At 54.9% G+C, this 20,676-nt stretch overlaps 1 protein-coding gene across 1 annotated transcript in view; it reads left to right on the top strand.

Annotated features, from left to right (window-relative positions):
• DCAF8 (DDB1 and CUL4 associated factor 8) overlaps positions 1-20,676 on the top strand; it is a 35,634-nt gene that overhangs the window by 12,685 nt on the left and 2,273 nt on the right. Inside the window, exons 4-13 of the mRNA XM_054999189.1 lie at positions 771-1,450; positions 2,603-2,743; positions 3,488-3,582; positions 4,179-4,289; positions 11,230-11,302; positions 12,285-12,342; positions 12,677-12,784; positions 13,743-13,873; positions 14,243-14,362; positions 20,269-20,385. Of these exons, the coding sequence (XP_054855164.1) occupies positions 771-1,450; positions 2,603-2,743; positions 3,488-3,582; positions 4,179-4,289; positions 11,230-11,302; positions 12,285-12,342; positions 12,677-12,784; positions 13,743-13,873; positions 14,243-14,362; positions 20,269-20,385 (1,634 nt within the window). The remainder of the gene's footprint in view (positions 1-770; positions 1,451-2,602; positions 2,744-3,487; positions 3,583-4,178; positions 4,290-11,229; positions 11,303-12,284; positions 12,343-12,676; positions 12,785-13,742; positions 13,874-14,242; positions 14,363-20,268; positions 20,386-20,676) is intronic.

The raw sequence follows: 20,676 nt of genomic DNA, 5'->3' as shown, positions 1-20,676 counted from the left end.
GTTTGGTCCAGGCCTGGAGGCGGATGGAGGGCCTGCCCCTTTTTTGTGCGTGCTCTCGAGTGTGTGCGTGGGGGGGGGGCAATCCTTCCTTAGGTAGCTTTGGCCTTCCCTGCCGCATGGGGTGAGGCGGGAACCTGCTGGGCCCCGCGAGAACTTGCCAGCCCCACCCCTGCAGCTAGTGAGAGGGGGGTGTATAACGTCTCCCCCTCCCTCCCTCCCTCCCTCCCCGCGAAGGACTGTCCGCCATAAGGCTTCTGCCAGCCCGAGAGGGGGGTGTATAACATCTAAGACCTAACCCCCCCCCCCTTGGAGGACTATTGACCATTATGCTTCAATTCTTAAGCTAGATTGTTTAAATAATTAATGTTTTGATTGTTCTAAATGCTTAAGCCTCAATTGCTGCTGCTGTACGATATAGGAAATTTCGCTGTTTTAATGATCTTTTAATGTTTATACAGATGACATTTAATGTTTTAATGGGTGGTTCTCCGCCCTGAGTCCGCTTGCGGGGAGGACGGAATAGAAGTGCGAAATAAATAAATAAATAAAATAGTCTTGGGGCGCTGGCTGACTAGCAGGCTGCTGCCCCCACCTGCATGTCCCTGTCCACCTCTCTGCTCCCCAGTTCAGCATGGGGTAAGGAACTGGTTCATAACTTGCCAAGAAAGGAATCCCACTGTCGCCCGCTGCCAGGTGTGAGGCCAGGTGTGGGCGCGCTCCGGGGCTGGGCAGAGCAGCATTGGCTACTTTTTGGGTTTTTTACCACCCAGGAAGCTTGTCCAGCAGCCCGGAGGAGATGTCTGGAGCCACGGAGGGGCGTGAGACCTCTTCAGGTGTAGAAGTGGAAGCTTCTGACCTCAGCCTCAGCCTCACCGGTGACGAGGGGGGCCCCAGCCGTGTCTCCCCAGAGAGCTCTGCAGAAGAGAAGGACTCCGACAGCATGGACGACACTGGGCACTACTCCCTCACCGAGGAGAGCCGGACCTATGACCGATCTCACTCAGAGGAGGAGGAGGAAGGGGAGGAGGAGGAGGAGGAGGAAGGTCTGGAAGTAGAGGTGCAGCATTCTCACAGGCGAGCTCAGCGCAAGCGCCCAAACCGGGACCGAGACTCCTCGGATGACGAGCGGGCCCTGGAGGACTGGGTAGCTTCAGAGACAACGGCGCTGTCCCGGCCTCACTGGCAAGCAATCCGTGCCCTCCGGGAGAGGGAACTGGGCTCCAGCTCCCGCTTCATCTACGAGGCCTGCGGGGCCCGGGTCTTTGTGCAGCGCTTCCGCCTCCAGTATGGCCTGGAGGGCCACGGGGGCTGCGTCAATACCTTGCACTTTAACCAGCGTGGAACGTGGCTTGCAAGTGGCAGTGATGACCTCAAGGTGGTGATCTGGGACTGGGTCAGAAGGAAGCCAGTGCTGGAATTTGAGAGTGGCCACAAAAGCAATGTGTTCCAGGTGAGCATACAAGGAGTGGGTGCCATCACACACAGAGAAATAGGCAAGTCCTTTCCGCCCCTCGGGGTCATCCTTCACGGGAGGTGTCAGAGAGCCTACATGGCAAGAAGTGGGAGCCTCAGGAGTGGCCCAGCCTCCTCCATAGGGGCAGAGGCTTGTCTGGCTGTGCGGAGCCTGAGGGCCCAGAATGTCAGGCAGGGCGGAGGGTCAGGGGCTCACAGTCCCTGCACTGGAGTCCCTGTTCCAAAGGCTGCTGTTATGGGGGGGGGGGGGGAGAGAAATTCTGGGAATGCAGAAGCAATGGAAATGGCGGAGTCGGGGAAGGGGTATTGGGGGCGGGGGGAATTAATACGTATTTAGTACATACTTTTTTATCAAACCTAAACTTATTTTACTCCTTAATAACTTAGCATCTAACTTGGTAGCATGTAAAATTGCACTATCTGATATATCTATGACATTGAACAAAATAAATGCCTTCATTTTCTACAAGCCAAAAAAGCTTTACCCCAGTACGAGAGAGAGCTGCCTTAACACCTGTATATTACCCCAGCTGTAGTGAAGAAAAGAAAGTGCTTTATCTGCACAGGTGTGGTCTCCTCCAGTCCGATGGCTAGCACTAAATTTTATAACATTGAAAACAAAATTAGACATACTTTTAAAAAGGTAACGTTTGATATGCATGGGGACAGATGTAAAATTTCCAAAAATGTTGAAGCAGTGGACAGCCCCCCACCCCCAAACATTCTTCATAATACTGTATTTATCTACGATGCTCCTCGCGAGTTTTTAGCACTCTCCAAAATGCCCCCAGTTTGTCCTACTGGAAAGATTGAGAAAATCCTCAGACTCCCATACTGTACATTTGAGAAAAATGATACGCTTTGTGAGACAAGCTTTTTCACACTCGAAAAGAAAATGTTTCCATAGTGTTTTTTTCAGTACTTCCCCCCAAATTTTAATTTCTCTGTGGAAATAATTGAAAACAAGTATGGAAATGTGAGCTGCAAACAATCCCTTCTGCATTTCTTTCCTCAAAATAGGAGGCAGCGTGTCATGTGCCCTGTGGGGGTGTGGGTGGTGCGCGTGTGTGCGTACAACAGTTCCTTTTCAGGCACGGGGGGGGCTCACCTTCCTCTTCCGCCCTTGCAGGCAAAATTCCTCCCCAACAGCGGTGACTCGACCCTCGCCATGTGTGCGCGGGACGGCCAAGTGCGAGTGGCTGAGCTGTCTGCTACCCAGTGCTGTAAGAATATCAAGAAGGTGGCTCAGCACAAGGGCGCTTCACACAAAGTGAGTTTGCCGGGGAGTGGAGAGGGACTGTAAGGAGTGTGGCGTGCAGGAGCTGGACCCTGCCCACTGGGGGCCTTGTGTTCTTCAGCACTGCCTGCCTGTCGAATTGTAACATAACAAATGGGGTGCAGAATGAGCCGATACTTACACAGAATATTCTGGCACTCGCATTTTGCCAAACTGTTCCCCTTTCGGTAATAGCTGCAGAGGCCAAACCATTCCAGAGGAGGATTCCCACCTTGTGTAATTCAGAAAGCAGAATTAATCCAGGGGTGACAGGAGGAACCTGTGTGGAAAGGAGCCTTTATAGAGCTTACTTCCTAGTAAATGGGAATCTCTTGAGGACACACTTAACAAATTGTAGCGGTGCGGGGGAAGGAAACCCGCATTCCCTCTGAAGTCAGCCCCACATCATCTGTGTTTGGCAGGGCCAAAGCCGCTTCCACTTTGGAAGAATGGCCCCTGATGTGCTAAGACAGCCTGCTTGAGAGGAGATTTTCCCTAGCCCCCAGGAGTGGCCTTTTAGCAAGCTGAGTGTACTCTGTGGGCCCCCCCCCCCCGCCCTTGGAATCCTTTTTATTTGCCCTTGACCCAGAGGGACTTTTGGCCAGAGGTGTGCTTGGGAGAGTTGGCAGGGCGGTGGGCACTTGGCTCTCATGCCCAGCAGCCGTTGAACAAAAGGACCGCCAGGCCTGGGAGCCTGCTTCTCCTGTGAGTCCATGCGCCTGCCTGCCTGTCTTTCAGCTGGCCCTTGAGCCTGATTCTCCATGCACTTTCCTGTCGGCTGGCGAAGATGCCGTTGTCTTCACCATTGACCTGAGACAAGACCGGCCTGCTTCGTAAGTGGTGGTTGGGGCTTTGGTTGTGCCAGGCGGTCACCAGCAGCCCCTCCAGTCTTTGGCGCTCGCATGGCTGCAGTGCCCGGTGGGCCTGGGGCTTCCCTCTGAAGCAGTAGCAGCCCTGCTATGTTTCCAGTCCAGTCCAGGCACTTTGGGGGCTCCCGAGCTGGACTCTGCCCTCCTCCTGTATTGCAAAGCTGGTCTTGCTTGCTTGTTCAGCTTGGGGGTCAAGGCAGTCTCTCTCTGCCGTGGCAGCTAGAGTATTCTCCGTTTTTCTGCGCCCCCCCCCCCCCCAAGGTAGCATAGCTCCCAGAGTTCAGGACTGGCCCAATGTTGTATGTTTTCAGAGCCTCAAATTGTCAGGTGTTGGGGGGGAGGGGAGGTTCAGGGGCTCTGCCTCCAGCTTTCCAGGTGGTGAAACCTCTGGCTGCCTCTCCTCTCTGGCTGGCAGTGCTGCGAGGCCCGCATCCAGACACGTTGACTTCCTCCTCTGGTGTTGGTGGGAGTGGCAGAAGTGGCCCGCGAGGGGGCCTCAGTCTGGAAGCAGGAGGGGCTGTTGAGCATCAGCTCTTGTGTCTCTTTGCTCTTGTGTTTAGGAAACTGGTGGTGACAAAAGAGAAGGAGAAGAAAGTGGGTCTGTACACCATCTACGTGAATCCCGCCAGCACGCACCAGTTCGCTGTGGGGGGCAGAGATGAATATGTCCGGTGAGCTGGAACAGCCTCAGCCTTCGGGCGGGGCAGCATGGGTCTCAGTGTTGCCCGCCTTTGTTTGGCAGTATGCGCTTGCTACAAGCAGAATACATCATTGGGACGAGTCTTAGTTGCCTGTTGGGGCTGAGGTGGCGTGGGCTCAGAGGCTGCTGGGGAACCTTGGGCGGGGTCATTGTCAGTGGAGCGTGGAAGCCCCCGCTGCTGGCAGGGCAGGAGGGCTTGCTGGTAGCTTTAGCTGTGGCTCCTTGCCCTCCCCTCCCCGATGAATGCTGTAGGCCTGATCTGCTCTTCCCTGACAGTCCAGGGCTCTCTGTGGGATAGGCTCCCCCTCTGCCTGCCCTCCTGTTGGACTATGCTGGACTATCCACGTCCTCCCCTGGTGGTTCTGTACACAGTACCCAAGTCCAGGATGTCCTTTCCCCTTCTAGGCAAACTTCTTTCAGAGTACAGGGGAGCAGTGTGTTCCCCTCGTTCCTTAGCATATTGCGCCTTGAGCTGCCTTAGAAATCACACCCATCTTCCCCTGCTAAGGGAAGCCCATGCGGAAGAAACTGTCCCCCAGCCCAAGCCCTGGAGAAAGAGCCCCAAAGCCTCTTGTCTGCCCGCCCCCCCCCTCTCTCTCTCAAAGCATCAGTTGCTGAAGACTGTTCAGAGTCACAGTCTGGTGATTGCCCAGCCCCTGACCCCGTGATCAGGACTTCTGCGCGTTTGAGCAGCAGAATCGTCTCATGGCTTGGGATATGTCCTGTTTTGCTCCCCTTCACACCCCCCGTAGGTGCTCAGCATTTGGTCCCTCGCCTCCGCTCGGTTGCGGGTGGGTGCTGACTCCTCCTTCAGTGGAGGAGTGAGTTACGCCTCCCCCCCCCCCCATTCACTCTGCAGGCAACTCTTACCGCTGTGCTTCCCCCTCTGGCTAGGGGGCAAGCCAGAAAACGGGGCGAGGAGGCAGTTTAAGCAAGGAAAAGAAAAAAGGATGCGAGATGGTGAAGCAGCCCCCAAAGGCCCTTGGGCACGGGGGCTTCCGGCCCCGTTTCCTCCGCAGCACAGACCGTGGAGGGCGGTGTGGCCAGGGAGCTCGGCTGAGCACCCGGCTGCCAGGGTGGCCGCTCCTGCAGCAGATGCTTGGCCCGCAGCAGCTCCTCGGGTGGAGGGAACAGCTGGGGCTTCCACCGCCAGAAGAGCCGGCCGAGATCCTCTGTCCCACCCCACCAACTCCTCAGCTGGGGCGGGAGCCTCCCCAGAGTCCACTGCCCCCCCCCCCCCCGTGGAAGCCGTGCTGGTCAGACATCTTGATGACACGCTCTGTTCAGGCATGCCAGACCCCCCCAGCGCAGCACAGGCAGGCCTGAGAGATTCCAAATAGTGCTGGCAACAAGACTTCTCGTTCAGCGAGCAACCAATCGAGCGTCCAGGAGGAGGCGCGTGCAGCGCTCCCACCTGTTCTGGGGATCCCCTCTGAGGGCTTCTGACTGGCCGTCCCTGCACCCCAGTGTCTGCACGTGGATCGCTTGCAAGGCCGTTAAGGATGTCCACAGCGGGCTTTGGAAAAGCCTGAGGGAAGAAGGGATGTCCGGGCTTGGGCTCCGCCCTCCTTCCCGCTTCCTGCTCCAAGAAAGAAGCTCAGAGATCCCCCCGCAGGCGTTCCCCTGATAGAGCCTGACTCCTTATCCTCTCCGCCTGCAGGAAGACCCCGGAGGAAAGCAAGCAGCGGGGGTCCCACGGGAGTAGGGGCCTGTGCTGTTGAGTTCACAGATCGTCTGGAACTGGGGTGAGCCGTGTAGCACCGAAGTTCCCAGATGACATAAACTTATTCAGGATGGTGAAAATCAAGGCGGAATGAGACGAGCTTCAAGAGGATCTCCCAACAGTTGGGTGAATGGGCACCAGGGTGGCAAGTGAAGTTCCATGTGGGCAAGTAGAGCTGCTGTAGCACAGTGGTTAAGTGGCTGGGCTGCGAATCAGGACTCTGCTGGTTCGACTCCCACTCCTGCCATGAGCTCAGCAGGTGGCCTGGGGTAAGCCCCTCCTCTCAGCCCCAGCTCCCCAGCTGCCTTGTGGGGATAATAATGATGCTGACTTGTTCACTGCTCTGGGTGAGGCACTCATCTGTCTAGAAGAGCGGGATATAAGTGCAGTTGTTGTTGTTGTTGTCAGGCGATGCTCATGTGAACAGACAATCCCAGTTTCAGGTTTATTCCAATGAGGTCTGAACTGGCCGAGACGGAAAGGGGCCTTGGGGTTGTGGCGTAGAGCTCAGTGAAAGTGAGATGAGGCAGATGCGTGGAGCATGGGTCTGTCAGCAGCTGCGGAGCCTGGTGGCTAAAGGGAACCTCCATGTCCAGAGGCAGTCCACCTCTGAATCCCGGGGCCAGAAGTGACATCAAGACGTGGCCTCTGACTCATCTTTGAGGCCTCCCTGGCAACTGGCAGGCCCTTGTGAGACAGGATGTGGGACCGGGTGGACCACTGGTCTGATCCAGCAGGGCTCTTCTGATGCTCAGGACCCTGATGGACTTCCAGGGGCAGAGATTCTGGGGCTTCTTCCAGGCTCAGAAGGGTGCAAACGCCCCCCCCAGCCCCCCCCCCAGCCCCGGTCTGGCACACATGCAGCTGCACATGGCTGCCTCTGGCCGTTGGGATCCTCATGGCTGTGCATTGCACTCAAACTCCACGCCTTCTGACGGAGGACAGGGAACGGTTGGGAGGGGAGGCTCCGAGTACAGCACCACCTCCGCACGTCTTTTCCAGCGAGAAGATTTCTCTTGCCTTTTAAGCAAAGTAACTGCTGGGCTAAAATTCCCCAGTGAGTTGCTGCTCCAAACCCCCCAGACCACCTCTAGCAGGAGAGCATCTGCGGTCTTCCGCCTACCTACTCTGACTCCATCAGATTTCTTTGAGGAAGCCCTGAAGAATGAACAGGCTGTCCCTGAGGAGGCATTTGGTGACAAAAAGTTACTCTTCCTCCTGCCTTCCTCCACCATGCAGATTTCCCTGGTGGGTGCCCGTGCAATGGCCCACCCTCAGGCACGCCAAGGCTGGTGGCAAGGCACTCGGGGATCCAGCAGACAGAAAGAGTAAGCCTCTCTTTCAGGAAGGCTCACGAAGCCTCAGTGCTGACTGTCAGTCTTCCCCAGCGCACTGGTCCTTTGGGCAGAGGAGCCCCTGCAGAACCCTCACCTGGACCCCGTCAGATTCTCTGCTGAGGAACGAGAGAGCCTCTGCCTTCGCAGCCAGTGCCAGTCCGGATGCCCTGCAGCTCCTGGCAGATCATCGGCAGACACCTCCAGGCCTTTGCCTCAACCCGAAGACGGGCAGCTCAAGGCGGCCGAGGTCCCATGGGGGTACACAGTGGAAACCCCCCACTGCCCTTCTCCCGGGTACAAGCACAGCCAAAAGTCACCCAGCAACTTGTGGGAAATACAGGCAATAGAGCTGGTTCCGGAGACTCCCGATTTCCCAGAAGATGCTCTTTTCAGCTTGTTGTGGCCAGGAGAAATGGAGCGGGGGGGGGGGCATCCTCGATCTCACATGTCTCAACAAGCTGGTTTGCAAAAGGCACCTTGCAGGGGAGCCCTCGGTGGGACTTGCTGGTGTCAGTGGATGCCGAGGAGGCCTGTGCCCACATGTGCCTGCAGCCACCTTCCAGGAAGTTCCCCCGCTTGGCATAGCGTAGCCAGCACTCCCGGTGCAGGGTGCTGCCCCCTTGGCCCTTGGCCCTCACTGAGCGGATGGTCACCCTAGTTGCTCAGGAGTGCCTGTTTATCCCCCCAAGCGATCTCAGTTTGCCATCCAAGGCCAGAGGGGTCAGAGGCACTAGTGAAGTACGGGCTCTTCGTGCCCCGCCAAAAGAGCTCCCAGACTCCGTCACAATCCCTCGTGCATTTGGGCTCCCCTTTGGACACAAGCACGTGCAAGATCTCTCTGCTGGAGGAGAGAATATCCAGCGCGCGCTGATCCTCCTTACGTTTGCCAGATCTGCAGGCTCAGTTTGCCCCAGCGTGCTGGTTTGGATGCACAATTTGTGGCATCCGTGTATCACAACGCGCCCACAATAGCAGCAGATCCTCTTGTCTCATTGGGACAGCACCCCTGCAGTGCTGCTACAAGCAGATCTCCCTCCCAGGGGACGGTCGCATCTCCTGTTTCTTCTCTGGTGCACCCAAAGGGGCAACTTCATAAAAGGAACCCCCTTCCCTGGCCCCTGCGCTCCCCGTCGGAAATAACCACAGAGGCCAACCTGCAGGGCTGGGGTGGGGCACTGCCAACACCAAATCGCCCACGGCTTGGAAACCAGACACAGCATAACCAGGTCAGAGCTCCTAGCCTTTCTGTCCCAGCCCATCTCCTCATCCTCAGAGACAACTGACGGTGTCAGTCAGCAAAGAGGAACAGGATCCTGGCTGGCTGCTGCTGCTGCTGATAATAATAATAACGTTCGATTTATATACCGCCCTTCAGGACAACTTAACGCCCACTCAGAGTGGTTTACAAAGTATGTTATTATTACCCCCAGAACAAAACGTCCTGTGAGGTGGGTGGGGCTGAGAGAGCTCTGAGAGAGCTGTGTCTGACCCAAGGTCACCCAGCTGGCTTCAAGTGGAGGAGTGGGGAATAAAACCCAGCTCTCCAGATTAGAGTCCCGCGCTCTTAACCGCTACGCCAAGCTGGCTCACCAAACTGACGGAAGAAAGGACCCCTGCTTCTCCTGTGGGCAGAGACCCATACGGGCCTCCAGTGAGCTCAACACCTCCATGGAACCTGCAACTGAAGGCAGGCTGGCTCAGCCCCTAAGGCGCACCAACTGGGGTGAGTGGACACTAAACCCTAGCGTAGTCTGGGCGGTGACTAAGCAGCGTGTGAGCATCCTGGTACTGGACCCAGGTTCTGGGCTAAGGGAGCAAAAGGGCAGGATGTTTTCACAGCTCAGTGGCCCCAGAGACGCCTCCTGTACGTGTTCCCACCAGCACCCGTGATAACCAACCAAGGCGTTAAACAGCATTTGCTGGAGGGGGCAGAATTAACATTCATCCACCCACAGTGATCAAGATGACCGCTGGTCACAACGTCAAGCCGGCCTCCTTGGATTATCCCTCCAGCAGTCGACATCCTCCTCCTGGGTCCTCTCCCACATCTCTGCCCAGCCGGGCTCCGCGTCTCTGTCTGCAGGTTGAAAGGCAGGCCATGGAATAGCATCACTATCCCCTCCCAAGGTCACAGGCATCACGCTGGCACCCGTAAAACCTTCAGCCCGTGGGATCTGTGAAACCACATGGAGGGCAATTCAGCAGGCGGTGCTGGAGAAAGAAACGCAGCCCTCGCGGGCAGGAATCGGGGAGGTGCTCTGATGCCTCCCCAAAGGCCCCTCTCGGGACTTGGCCAGCGCTCTGAGATGACGAGTCTCGGCCCTGTCTTCAGGGAACAAGCGGCTTCTTTCATCATCCAGTTGTATCAGTCAGCCTCTGAGAGGGAGCGGCTCTCTTCCCCCCTCCCATGACACTCCATTCCTACACAGAGTCCTTTGGGCATTACACCAGGGCCTGTTTGAGCCACTCGGATCAGTCCCTCTCGGTGTCCTGTCGTTCAAGAGGGCCTTCTTGCTGGCCGTCACGTCAGCGAGATGCATCTCGGAACTTCCTGCTATCTCAATAAGATGCGAGTTAGGCTGTTTCTGAAATGGCCCCGTGATCCCCCTCTCGTGCCACAGGTCAGTTCACCCTTTCATTAGGACCGGGAGCGCCACCTGCCGTGCTTTTGCCCTTGTCCAGAATACTCCAAGCAGAAGAAGGGTGCGCAGACCGGATGCAAGGAAGACACCAAGGGCTGGCGTGAAGCTCATGGAGTCGTGCAGAGCCACAGGCGCGCGGCGTGTCTCCTTCAGCCCCTCTCCCTTGGGGACGGAGGTAGCTGTGGTGAGGGGGATCCGAGCCTGTGTCTTCTCAGCTCCCATCGTAGACGTTTGCAAGCCAGCAACCTGGACCTCAGCCTCCGCCTGTGTCAGGTGCTGTATGCAGAATGCTGGCAGGAGGTCTGCAGGTGCAGCCTTTGGCAGGCGGCTTCTCCAGCAGGCCTCTCCCCCCCCCCATTAATTCCTCCTGCGGCCAGCAGGCCTCCCACCCAGGGCAGAATCATAGAATAATGATACAGCACAGGGACGATAACAGCTTTCCAGCATCCCATTTCAGGATACCTTCCTTCACTGGTGGAGAATGAAATGTCGGACTTAGCTTGTGCGGGTTTCTTCTCGTCAGTGGACTGGAAGATACCTTTCCCTCCCACAGGGAAGGGGGAGCTTTGGGGCAGGAGCTCATGCTCTTCAGGGAGCATATCTCACAATATGAGGGGAATCCCTGGGAAGATCGACGGCGTAGCAGCCCTGCCTGGGGAGTGGGTGGGGCACGCAGCCCAGTTCCAGGAGGCCTCCGTTCCATTGAGGAGAAGGAGCTCTTGCGATAGGTCCGGGGTTTTGTTCTGACATTTCTCCTTGGACAGAGCTGAAGCATCCATCAGGCGAGCTCGTATGTGGCGCTGAAGCACGTGGAGTGTGTTGCGGGGAGTGGGGGGGGGGAGGGGCTGTCTCCGGGAAGGAAGGGGGACGCTCTTGGCTGGACTGCCTGGACCTCTCTGCTCAGTGCCTGCTGCAGCCCCAGCGGAAAGTCACGCAGCTTCGCCGCCCTCCTCTCTCCAGAGCAGGGGATTCTGTCCAGGACCCCCTTGGCACTGGCAGCCGGTCTCTGACACCCACTCCCCTGGCTGGGGGGGTGGGTCTTGCTGCTGCTGGATGCCTAGCCAAATGCTGCTTCCTCCTCCTCAGGGGGGCCCGTGGTGCTCAGCAGCAGTGCTGTGTGGGCTCGGGAGGGGGGACGGACCGTGGGTGGGCCTGATGTCTTCTGAGTTGCTGCCCGCTGCCCTGACCCACATGCTTGTCTTGGCCCAGGATCTACGACCAGCGGAAGATAGACGAGAATGAGAGCAATGGGGTGCTGAAGAAGTTCTGCCCACCCCACTTGGTAAGAAGCCGTTTCATCCTCTGCAGGGCCTCCTTCCGGGGTGGCTTCCTCCACCCTTCCCCTCTGCCCAGGGAGGGCGCAGAGTTTGTTACCAGCAGCTTCACGTTGTGGGGGTGGGGGGAGAGAGACGATGTGCGGGGGGGGGGGGTGTTGACAGTGCTCTCCTGAGTTGGTTGCGGCTTGATGGCGGCTGCTTGAAGTTTGCCTGCGCTCCGTGGGAGGAGGGAGGAGGCCTGGGGGATCTGGGATCCAGGCCAGCCTTGGACCTCTTTGAACCTTGGGTGCATCTGCCTGTTCCTCTGCCTGACCTGCTTGACAAGGTTGTTAGGGGTGAGCTGGAAGAGGGCGTGGAGGCAGGTCCGTAGCCAAGTGCAGGCTTCGCATGCCCCAGCTCCCAGGGGAGGCTTCCTCCCCTCTAGAGGAGGAGGAGGGGTGTGTGTGTGTGTGTGTGTGTGTGTGTGTGGGAGGGGGGGTGCCTCTGCTTGAGGCCTTGGGGAAGCCACTGCCGTGTGGAATGGACCGGCCAGGCTCGATGGGCTGCCTGCACGTGGCTGCTGTCTCTCCCCGCCAGCTGCGTCCCTTGTGGCGAGTGAGACGCTTGGCTGTCTTGCTGCAGGGGGCGTGAAGGGGGGGGAGGGGCTGCTGCGGGGGGGTTTTGTGGCATTTGTGATACAGCAGGGGGGGGCACTGGTGGGAGGGGGTTTGTCTCGAGGGCTGCCAGCCTTCTCTTTGGTACACCAGTAGTTTACGGGGGGGGGTAGTGGGGGGGAGGGGGTTTCAGGGAAAGAAAGAATTCCCCGGAGTCTCCTTGCATGTGGAGACTACAGAACTGATTGTAGTTTGTGTAAAGGTCAAAACGGCTGCTCCTTGGGGGGGAAACACAGAGCCCCCGTGCAGTTCCAGTCCCCAACAAAGCTCTGAGCACAGCCCTTGTTTGGCTGCGGGAGCTCCCCTGGTGCATTCTGTGTGCTTCTCCTTCCAGGTCAACAGCGAGTCCAAAGCCAACATCACCTGCCTGGTTTACAGCCACGACGGGTCAGGTGGGTGCGTGGGCTGGTGATGGTGGGGCTGCCACAGAGGGATGGCCGGTGCTCACTTGCCCACAGATCAGGGCACCTTCCCCTTCTCCCCCTTCTCTGCCTCCTCTTGCCCCAGATCAGTTTGTTGGCATAATTGACGATGCGGATGAAGCTTTCCCAGCCGCTGCGCAGTCAGTCAGAATGCCTTGCCTTTGCAAAGCAAGTGGGGAGGGGAGGAGACGTTCTTCTCTGCTGGTGTTCCTGGGCAGGCAGGGGTCTTCGAGGGCCTGGGAGTGCTGGGGGGCGGGGGTCTGCATCCTGAGGTCTTCTTGAAGGCTTTGACATGTCATTGCAGAACTCCTGGCCAGCTACAACGATGAAGACATTTATCTCTTCAACTCCTCCCACAGCGATGGAGCAGCATACATCAAGAGATATAAGGGGCATCGTAACAGTGCCACAGGTGCATAGACAGACACACACACCCCCGCCCCCAACAGGTTCACCGTATGTAGAGACAGTGGATTGCCTTAGTCCTTGGAACTGTGATGTTTAGAGGCTGTCCTAAGGCTATCATAAGGCTGTGCACACCCTCTCCAAATGGCCTTCTAGTTTCCTAGCTGAAAACCGGCTGCCTGGAGTTGTGGAAGCTCCTTTCTCCTGCCCCCACAGCCCTGCCTTAGCCACAGGCCTGCACTGGGGGAGCCGCAGAGGCCCTCCGAGTGGCACCTGTTTTTCTATCTTGACGCCTCACAGCCACAGTTAGATGGACTGTAGTGCGCATGCACGTGGTAATGGCTTCAGAGGAGTATTGACCACATTTTATAAATGCGTTAATTTTTTGGTAGTTTTTTTTATCCTGCTGCTCCGCATGAGAGGATATGAAGGAAATAACCGGTTGAAATAACCAAGTAAAATCCACTTTATTAAATGACAGTAAAGCCCTTCATTCTCCAAATGCTCGTCTAAATGCCTTGAATTTTTCCCGGAAGCTGAAGGGGCTGAGGAAGGGCCGTGCAAACTGCTCAGGTGCTGCCTCTGAGGCGCTCTCGGGCTCCTGCCTGAAGCTGGGCCTCCGTGGGTTCCTGTGTCGGGGAGCTTGGGCCGAGCCGGTCACTTGGGCTTAGGGCCTCCCGCTGATGCAGGCCCCCAGCCGTGTCTTTGTGCCCTTCAGCCGAAAAGCGTGTCTTGCTGTCAGCTCCTCAGCGGGCCATGAGGGGGATTGAGGGAGGGCCTTTCTGGAAGGCATCCCAGGAGCCTGAAAGCTTAGTGGGGGTTTTCGCTTGGGCCCCCCAAACACGGGTCCTCTGTGTGCCCCCCTGTGAGTGCACCCGAAGACCCCTGCTGGCTTGCCCAGTTGCGGATCGCTGGGTACGGGCACGGGGGGGCCTTGCAGTCTGAGAGGCTTTCTCTGCTTCCAGTGAAAGGCGTCAACTTCTACGGCCCCAAGAGCGAGTTTGTGGTGAGCGGCAGCGACTGTGGCCACATCTTCCTATGGGAGAAATCCTCCTGCCAGATTGTGCAGTTCATGGATGGCGACAAAGGTGGTGTGGTGAGTTGGGCTTGGCCTCTTGGGATGGAGGGGGCAAGCGGTGGGGGGGGGGCCTCGTGCCCGCAGGCTGCAGCTGCCGGGGCCGGGTTACGTGCTTCAGTCCTGCCTCCCTGCACTCATGACCACGGAGCCGTGGCTGCTTCGGTGTCCTGACCCCCAGGGCCCTAATTCCTGGGCTCTCTGAGCAGCTGAAGGAAAGGGGCCTGTGTCTGGATGAGCAGGGCCTCAGGTGCCTCAGGTGCCTCAGCTGTGTTTTGCAGGACAGCAGGGGACAACCGCCCCTCTCCACGGGAGGGTACGGCAGGAGCTGCTTTGTGTGCCCCCCCCCTCCCCCGGTAATACAGAGCTCTGTTCCTGTTCTGGTGGCAGGTCAACTGCCTGGAGCCCCACCCGCATCTGCCTGTGCTGGCCACCAGCGGTTTGGATCATGATGTCAAGATCTGGGCCCCCACAGCCGAGGCGCCCACTCAGCTGACAGGCTTAAAGGAGGTGAGGGGGAGCTTCTCTCCGTGGCCCTGGGCTCTCTCGGCTGGGCCCGTGTGGCCAGCCTGGGCCCCCCGGTGCGCATGCTGCCTGCCTGTTGGGGAGCAAGGAACGTGATGTGCTCCTGGGGGGCGGGGAGTGGCTTCCCACAGAAGCCCCCCAGTGTTGATGGTGGTTTCCTGTACTTGGGGGTCGTGACTGTTCTGTTCATCTTCGTCCTTCTGTGCACATGCGCAAGCCTGCCAGCCAGAGACGCCTGTCGCTTCCATAGAGCTCCACTGGGGGCTGCTTCTCCCAGCCCATTTTCCCGCCTAAACGGTCACATGACTATCTGGGAGGAGCAACCCCTTCCCTCAGTTCTCTCTTAGTTGCCGTGAAGAGAAGAACTTCACTCACGAGCATCGTTATTTTTTAAAAAATTATTTTTATTTATTTTTATTTGTGTCATTTATAGTCTGTCTTTCTCACTGAGACTCAAGATGGAGAGCCAGTGCGGTGTAGTGGTTAAGAGTGGCAGGACTCTAATCTGGAGAGCCGGGTTTGATTCCCCACTCCTCCACTGGAAGCCAGCTGGGTGACCCTTCGGTCAGTCACAGCTCTCTCAGAGCTCTCTCAGCTCCACCCACCTCACAGGGTGATTGTCGTGAGGATAATAATGACATACTTTGTAAACCGCTCTGAGCGGGCATTAAGTTGTCCTGAAGGGTGGTACATAAATCAAATATTATTATTATCATTATCATTATCATTACAGATTACATAGTGTGAAATTAGTACAATCAGTATCAAGGACATTTCCATAAACAATGCCATAGGGTAAATAGATTCATGTTCACAAAGACAGCATTAGCAGGAATCCAATACAACGTAGTGGTGAAGTCTGTGGTCCCTAACTCATTAGCAAAGCCTCTGAGATCTGCTCCCTACAATACAGCCCTCCTATCTGAGTAAAAAGCCTTTTTTAATAATTTGGTTTTGCATCGTTTGTGGAAAGCCAGGAGGGTGGGGGCTCTCCTGACCTCCTCAGGCAGGCCGTTCCGCAGGGTAGGGGCCACCACAGAGAAGGCCCGTGTATGGGCTGCTGTTGATTTCACTCATGTGCAGCCTGGCACCTGCAGGAGACCCTGTTTGGATGAGTGAAGCTGCTGTAGAGGAAAATAGGGAGGGAGGAAATTAATAAATTTTGGAATATCTTCACTCCTCCTTACATCTTGTGTGTTTTGAGGTGGGTTTGATTCAGCTAGTTTGACTTCGCTTGTCATAACTGCCACCCCTCAGATTACCTCAGAGGGCATTTTTCATGAGGTACGCTGGATGTCCTACACTGACGAATAATTCTGACAGGCTCCGTTCCTCTGGCAGCTAAATCAGTTGACGCGAAGGAGCATCCGCTGGGCTCTGATCTCCTGGCAGCGAAGCCATCTGCTGCTAAGGGGCATCCAGCAAGCTCCGACCCTGAGGCAGCGAAGTCCTCTACCACTGATGGGTGTTGGGGAAGCTCTGATCTCAGGCAGCGAAGCCATCTGCTGCTAAGGGGCATCCAGCAAGCTCCAATACCCCAGTTGCTAAGTCATCTGTCGTGAAGGAGCCCCCATCTTGGGCTGGATCTGTGTTGCCTTCTTGTCTAGATTTGATCCGACGGGTGAAAAATCCCATACTCCAAGACCTCCTTTCTATCTGGGAACTGAAAACAGGCAGTCTCGCCCCAATCTAGGGCTCATCGGAGCCAGTCATCACCTACAGACATCTAAATGGTTTGAACTCATGTATAAGGTCAAACTTAATTCTTGGCCATCTTGGGTGGAACGCCCAGCACCATCTCTGCTGGTTACAGAAGAGATGCATCAATTTTACCATCTGGTAATACACTCTACTTCCCCTCACAGGGTGGGCAGAAAACCTGATGGACTGGGCAAAAGTCACTATTCTGCCTCAGTTTTTTAAACCTGTGCATTGAAAATCTCTAAATCATTATGGACGGCTACCTTCCATATCTCTGGGAAAAGCTTACATCGCTGACCTCCCAGTGTGAAAATCTGCGGTCACCCTGTTACTAACGGAGAAGATAACATTGTCTATGCATCAGATGAACGCAGGTAGACATGCTGTCAATGCCTCACCCGAGGTATGGCAGAAGTGATGCTTATGAGGCGTTACACCGGCTACTATTCCCAGGCTCCCCCCCCCCCCCCCCGCCCCGAGACTGAAGTCTGGAGTAGGTGACTCTGTTTTCTCACATAGATGAGGGGAATTCTCAGTAGAAAAGACGACGTAACGATACGTCTCTTGGGGTCACTAACCCAACTGATCAGTGCTGCAGCGTCCCTCCAGTTCACCAGCACCACCTCAGGTGGGAAGAAGGGCTCTGAATAGCCCCAAAATCATTGCAGCACTCACAACATCACAAGGATCCTTCAGAACGGTTTGACAACCTACTTCCCTGGATGTGATCAGTGACATCTGGCTTTGGGGTCTTGGCCATAACGGACAATGGCCACGGCTTAGAAGTTAAAGAGTTGCCTCTGTGTCTGTTACCTACTGCAGCTGCAATTAATTCCTCGTTAGCATTAGGGGAAGAAATTTGGTTCTGCAAGGCAAAGGGGTCGTTCCAGGGACTCCAATTATGGTTTCGTTGCCACGTTTTTTCTTAGTCCATAAGAAAGATTGGGATGTTCGGTTTATACTAGGTCTTAGACAGCAAAACCTAGTTCAGATGTTGCCATATTCTCCTCTCTGTTGTCTCTCTCAAAGGTTAATTGCTGGTTGGCTGCTCTGGGCCTTTGGGGACGATTATTCCCATATCTCCATTAGAGAGGATCACAGAAGTGATTCAGATGCCAAAGCATGGCATTCTCTACACGGTGCTCCCCTTTCTGGTTTCTCAACAACATGCAGAGAGATGGTTGTTGTGGATTTTCCGGGCTGTATAGCCATGGTCTTGGCATTGTAGTTCCTGCCGTTTCGCCAGCAGCTGTGGCTGGCATCTTCAGAGGTGTAGCACCAAAAGACAGAGCTCGTTCTCCGGCCGTGAAAGCCTTCGACAATATATTGAACATGCAGAGTGTTCACCAACTGCAAAGACGCCAAGGTTAGCCCATCTCCTAGCCGTGGTGGTTCCATTTTTGGAATTGGTAACTTGTGTTGAGCTATTTGTGGAATGCCAAGAACTACATTTGGTGATTTTGGGGGGAAAAGTCACGGCTGGAGCTTACCCAGAGATTCGTCTACATTGACACAACGTTGGACTCCATAAGTACCAAGCTCATCTTCCTGGGCAGGACTCAGACAAGCGACTCCAAATCATCTGGAGCAGACAGAGTTTGTCGAGACTGATGGTGACGATCACGGCAATAATACCCTTTGCCAAGCTAATTACATAAACTTGCAAAAGTGGTTTCTGAGAAATTTTCAGGGCATCCTCACGTTTCCCTAGCCGTAGAATTTGTCCGTCCTGAGACAGATCCTCAGGTTCCTTGACGGGTGGTGATCAGGCCATTAATTTGTTCTTGGGTGTATCCTTTGGTACTAGACAGCATCAGGTTACTCTGACAACAGATACTTCACTGCAGGGCTGGAGTGCACGTTGTGATGTTATTATACAAGAATGAATGGTCTGGCAGTGAAAGGACGTTACATATTTATGTAGGAGAATGCAGAGCTGTAAGTTACGCTCCTGTTTCGTCGCAGCTGTGTGTTGGGACAAAGATACTCAAATACAAACAGGCAACACCGTGGTGATTTGTTACCGCAACAAGTGGGAAGGCACAGCATTGCTAACCCTTGGGCAGAGACTACGCCATCTGCAGTTGGACAATTCCTGACAACATTTCCATGCAGGACGTCTACATCCCAGGCTCAGGCAACACCAGACAAAAGGAGTTGAGCGCTGTCTCGAGTTCCACTCATGAATGGGTTGTAAACAAAATCAACCTACATCCAGTATTCCTGCAACAGGTAGTTCCAGATGTGAACACGTTCAAGATTATGGTTAATGCCAAAGCACAGGTGTTTCTGTTCTAGGACAGGAAGTAATCCTCTCTCTTTTGGGACATGTTCCAACATGTATGAACAGATTGCCTATTCTACGCGTCACACCATTTCCCCCTTAGTATTCAGTCGTGTGCCTGTTAGAAGGGACATTTCAAATTGTGCCCTCTTTTTGCCCAGGCAAATTTGCGTCTTAAGGTACTTGCTCGGTCCGAACAGAAGACCTTGCCACTTCCTCTGATACCAGGCACGATTCAACTAGGAACGCTGTTTTCCTCATGATTTGAGTTCCATGCACTTGTCAGCATAATGCATTCGGCCCATTGTGTGGTAATCTCCATAAAACAATTATCCTGAATGTTAGGAGAGCCTCCACTAGGATGTTTTAGGACTCCAAATAGAAACGTTCTTTCAGGGAAGAAGCAAAGTAATAGCACTGTGGCTGAGAGTTGTCTTTTACTCTTTATGTTTAAGTATCTATACACCCTGAAGTCAGGTTTTTTCCCTACCATGTCTTTAAGGCTCACCTTTCAACCTTAGAATCCTATCCGGTTCCTGCTAATTCCCCAAGGGGGTGCTCAGTCTTTATCCCGCCTCATGTTAGCATCCTCTGAGCCCCTAGCCACTAGCATGTTGGAGCATCTGTCTTTGAGGGTGAGCTTCTCCGTAACATTACTTTGGCTAGGAGTGCAGGCGGCTTGTTAGCGCTCAGGACTGAACCACCATTTCCCAAATTTTATGACCAGGGAGCTGTCTTCTGTCCAGGCTTCCAGTTCCTACCGATGACTTGTCTCAGGATGTCACCCTTCCTGTATTTTCCCGAGACCCGCAATGCAGTACGTAGAAGACATTGCACTCATTACAGTTCAAAAGAGCTTTGTCATTTTTGTTTAGATACACATTTTTTTTATGTGTTTCTGGGTGGGCATCAGCCCAGACGATGGATAGATTATGTGGTGTCTATCATCCTGTTGACATGCCGACATACTGCTCAGGCCTCCTTCGCCTGAGGGTTGGCTTTACTGGATCTCCAGCTGCCTCTTCGGTTTTTTTGCAAAATGTACCTCGATTTCGCATTTGTAAGGCAGCTCCTCGGTCCTCATCAAGTGCCTTCGTTGGGCATTACGCTTTAGACATGAGTTTCACACCATGTGTGGCAGTTCTGCACTCCTCGTTTTAAAAAAAAATCTGCAAGATAGCTGCCTGGTCATAGTCCAGACCCCTTTGTCTAACATTATACTGTAGGTGTTAATGCCACATATGACGTGGCCGTAGCTAGAACTGTATTAGAGTCTGTTTTTAAAATAAATAATTTTTTCTTTTTAAAAAGGAGGAGAGTGGGCACTATACAATTTTAAGTCATTGCAAGTTGTTACAGCTTTTTTGGCCTGCCTCCTATTTGCCTACACATTTGCAAACTTTTTAAATGCAAAGTTTATTATGTATTAGGATTAAGTTTTAATATTAGTGAATTCTGCCTTGGAGAGATTCACCCCACCTCGCCATGAGTGTGTAGCTTGGTAATCTCCCAGTGTGGGACTGCACAGAAGAACAAAGATGAAAACCGGGTTGCACTTCCCTGTAACCATGGCTCATCGAGTTCTTCTGCGCAGGCCCGCTTCCCCCCCCCCCTGCTCCTGTCCCACTGTGGACTCTCTGGCAAGGTCCTGTATGAGATCGCAGTGACTCAGGAGGGGAAGAGGGCGCCCCTCCCGGGAGGTAGTCACGTGATCGTTTAGGCAGGAAAACTGGCTGGGACATCACTGGGAGAAGCAGCCCCCAGTGGAGGAGTCAGGAAGCCATAGAAATGTCTCTGGCCGGCAGGCCTGTGCATGTGCAGTCCAGTGTGTACCTGCGCGGAAGAACTCCCAGCAGTGGTTACAGATAAGTGGAACCCTGTTTTCCACCCCTTCCCCCTCCCACAGGTGATCAAGAAGAACAAGCGCGAACGTGATGAGGACAGCCTTCACCACACCGACATGTACGAGAGCCACTTAATGTGGTTTCTGATGCACCACTTCCGACAGAGGCGGCACCATCGGGTAGGTGGGCAGGGCCAGGAATAGAAACAGAGGGCTGGAAGGGTCCCACGGGCCATCTGGTCCAGCCACCTGAACAATGCAGGAAACTCCACAGCCACTTCTCCCCGTCGCCTTCTCCAGCGACCCCCTGCTCTACGCCCAAAGGAAGGCAAAAGAACCGTCTAGGGTCGCTGGCCAATCTGGCCGGGAGGGAACTTCCTTTCAGGCCCCAAATGGCGACTGGCCTTACCCTGGGCATCTAAGGAGGGGCCACGAGAGCCTCTCATCAGCTCATTCCTCCCTGCCCTCCCT

This window comes from Eublepharis macularius, chromosome 1, assembly GCF_028583425.1.
Source record: "Eublepharis macularius isolate TG4126 chromosome 1, MPM_Emac_v1.0, whole genome shotgun sequence".
NCBI lineage: Eukaryota > Metazoa > Chordata > Lepidosauria > Squamata > Eublepharidae > Eublepharis > Eublepharis macularius.
This window is presented reverse-complemented; position numbering and strand designations above follow the sequence as displayed.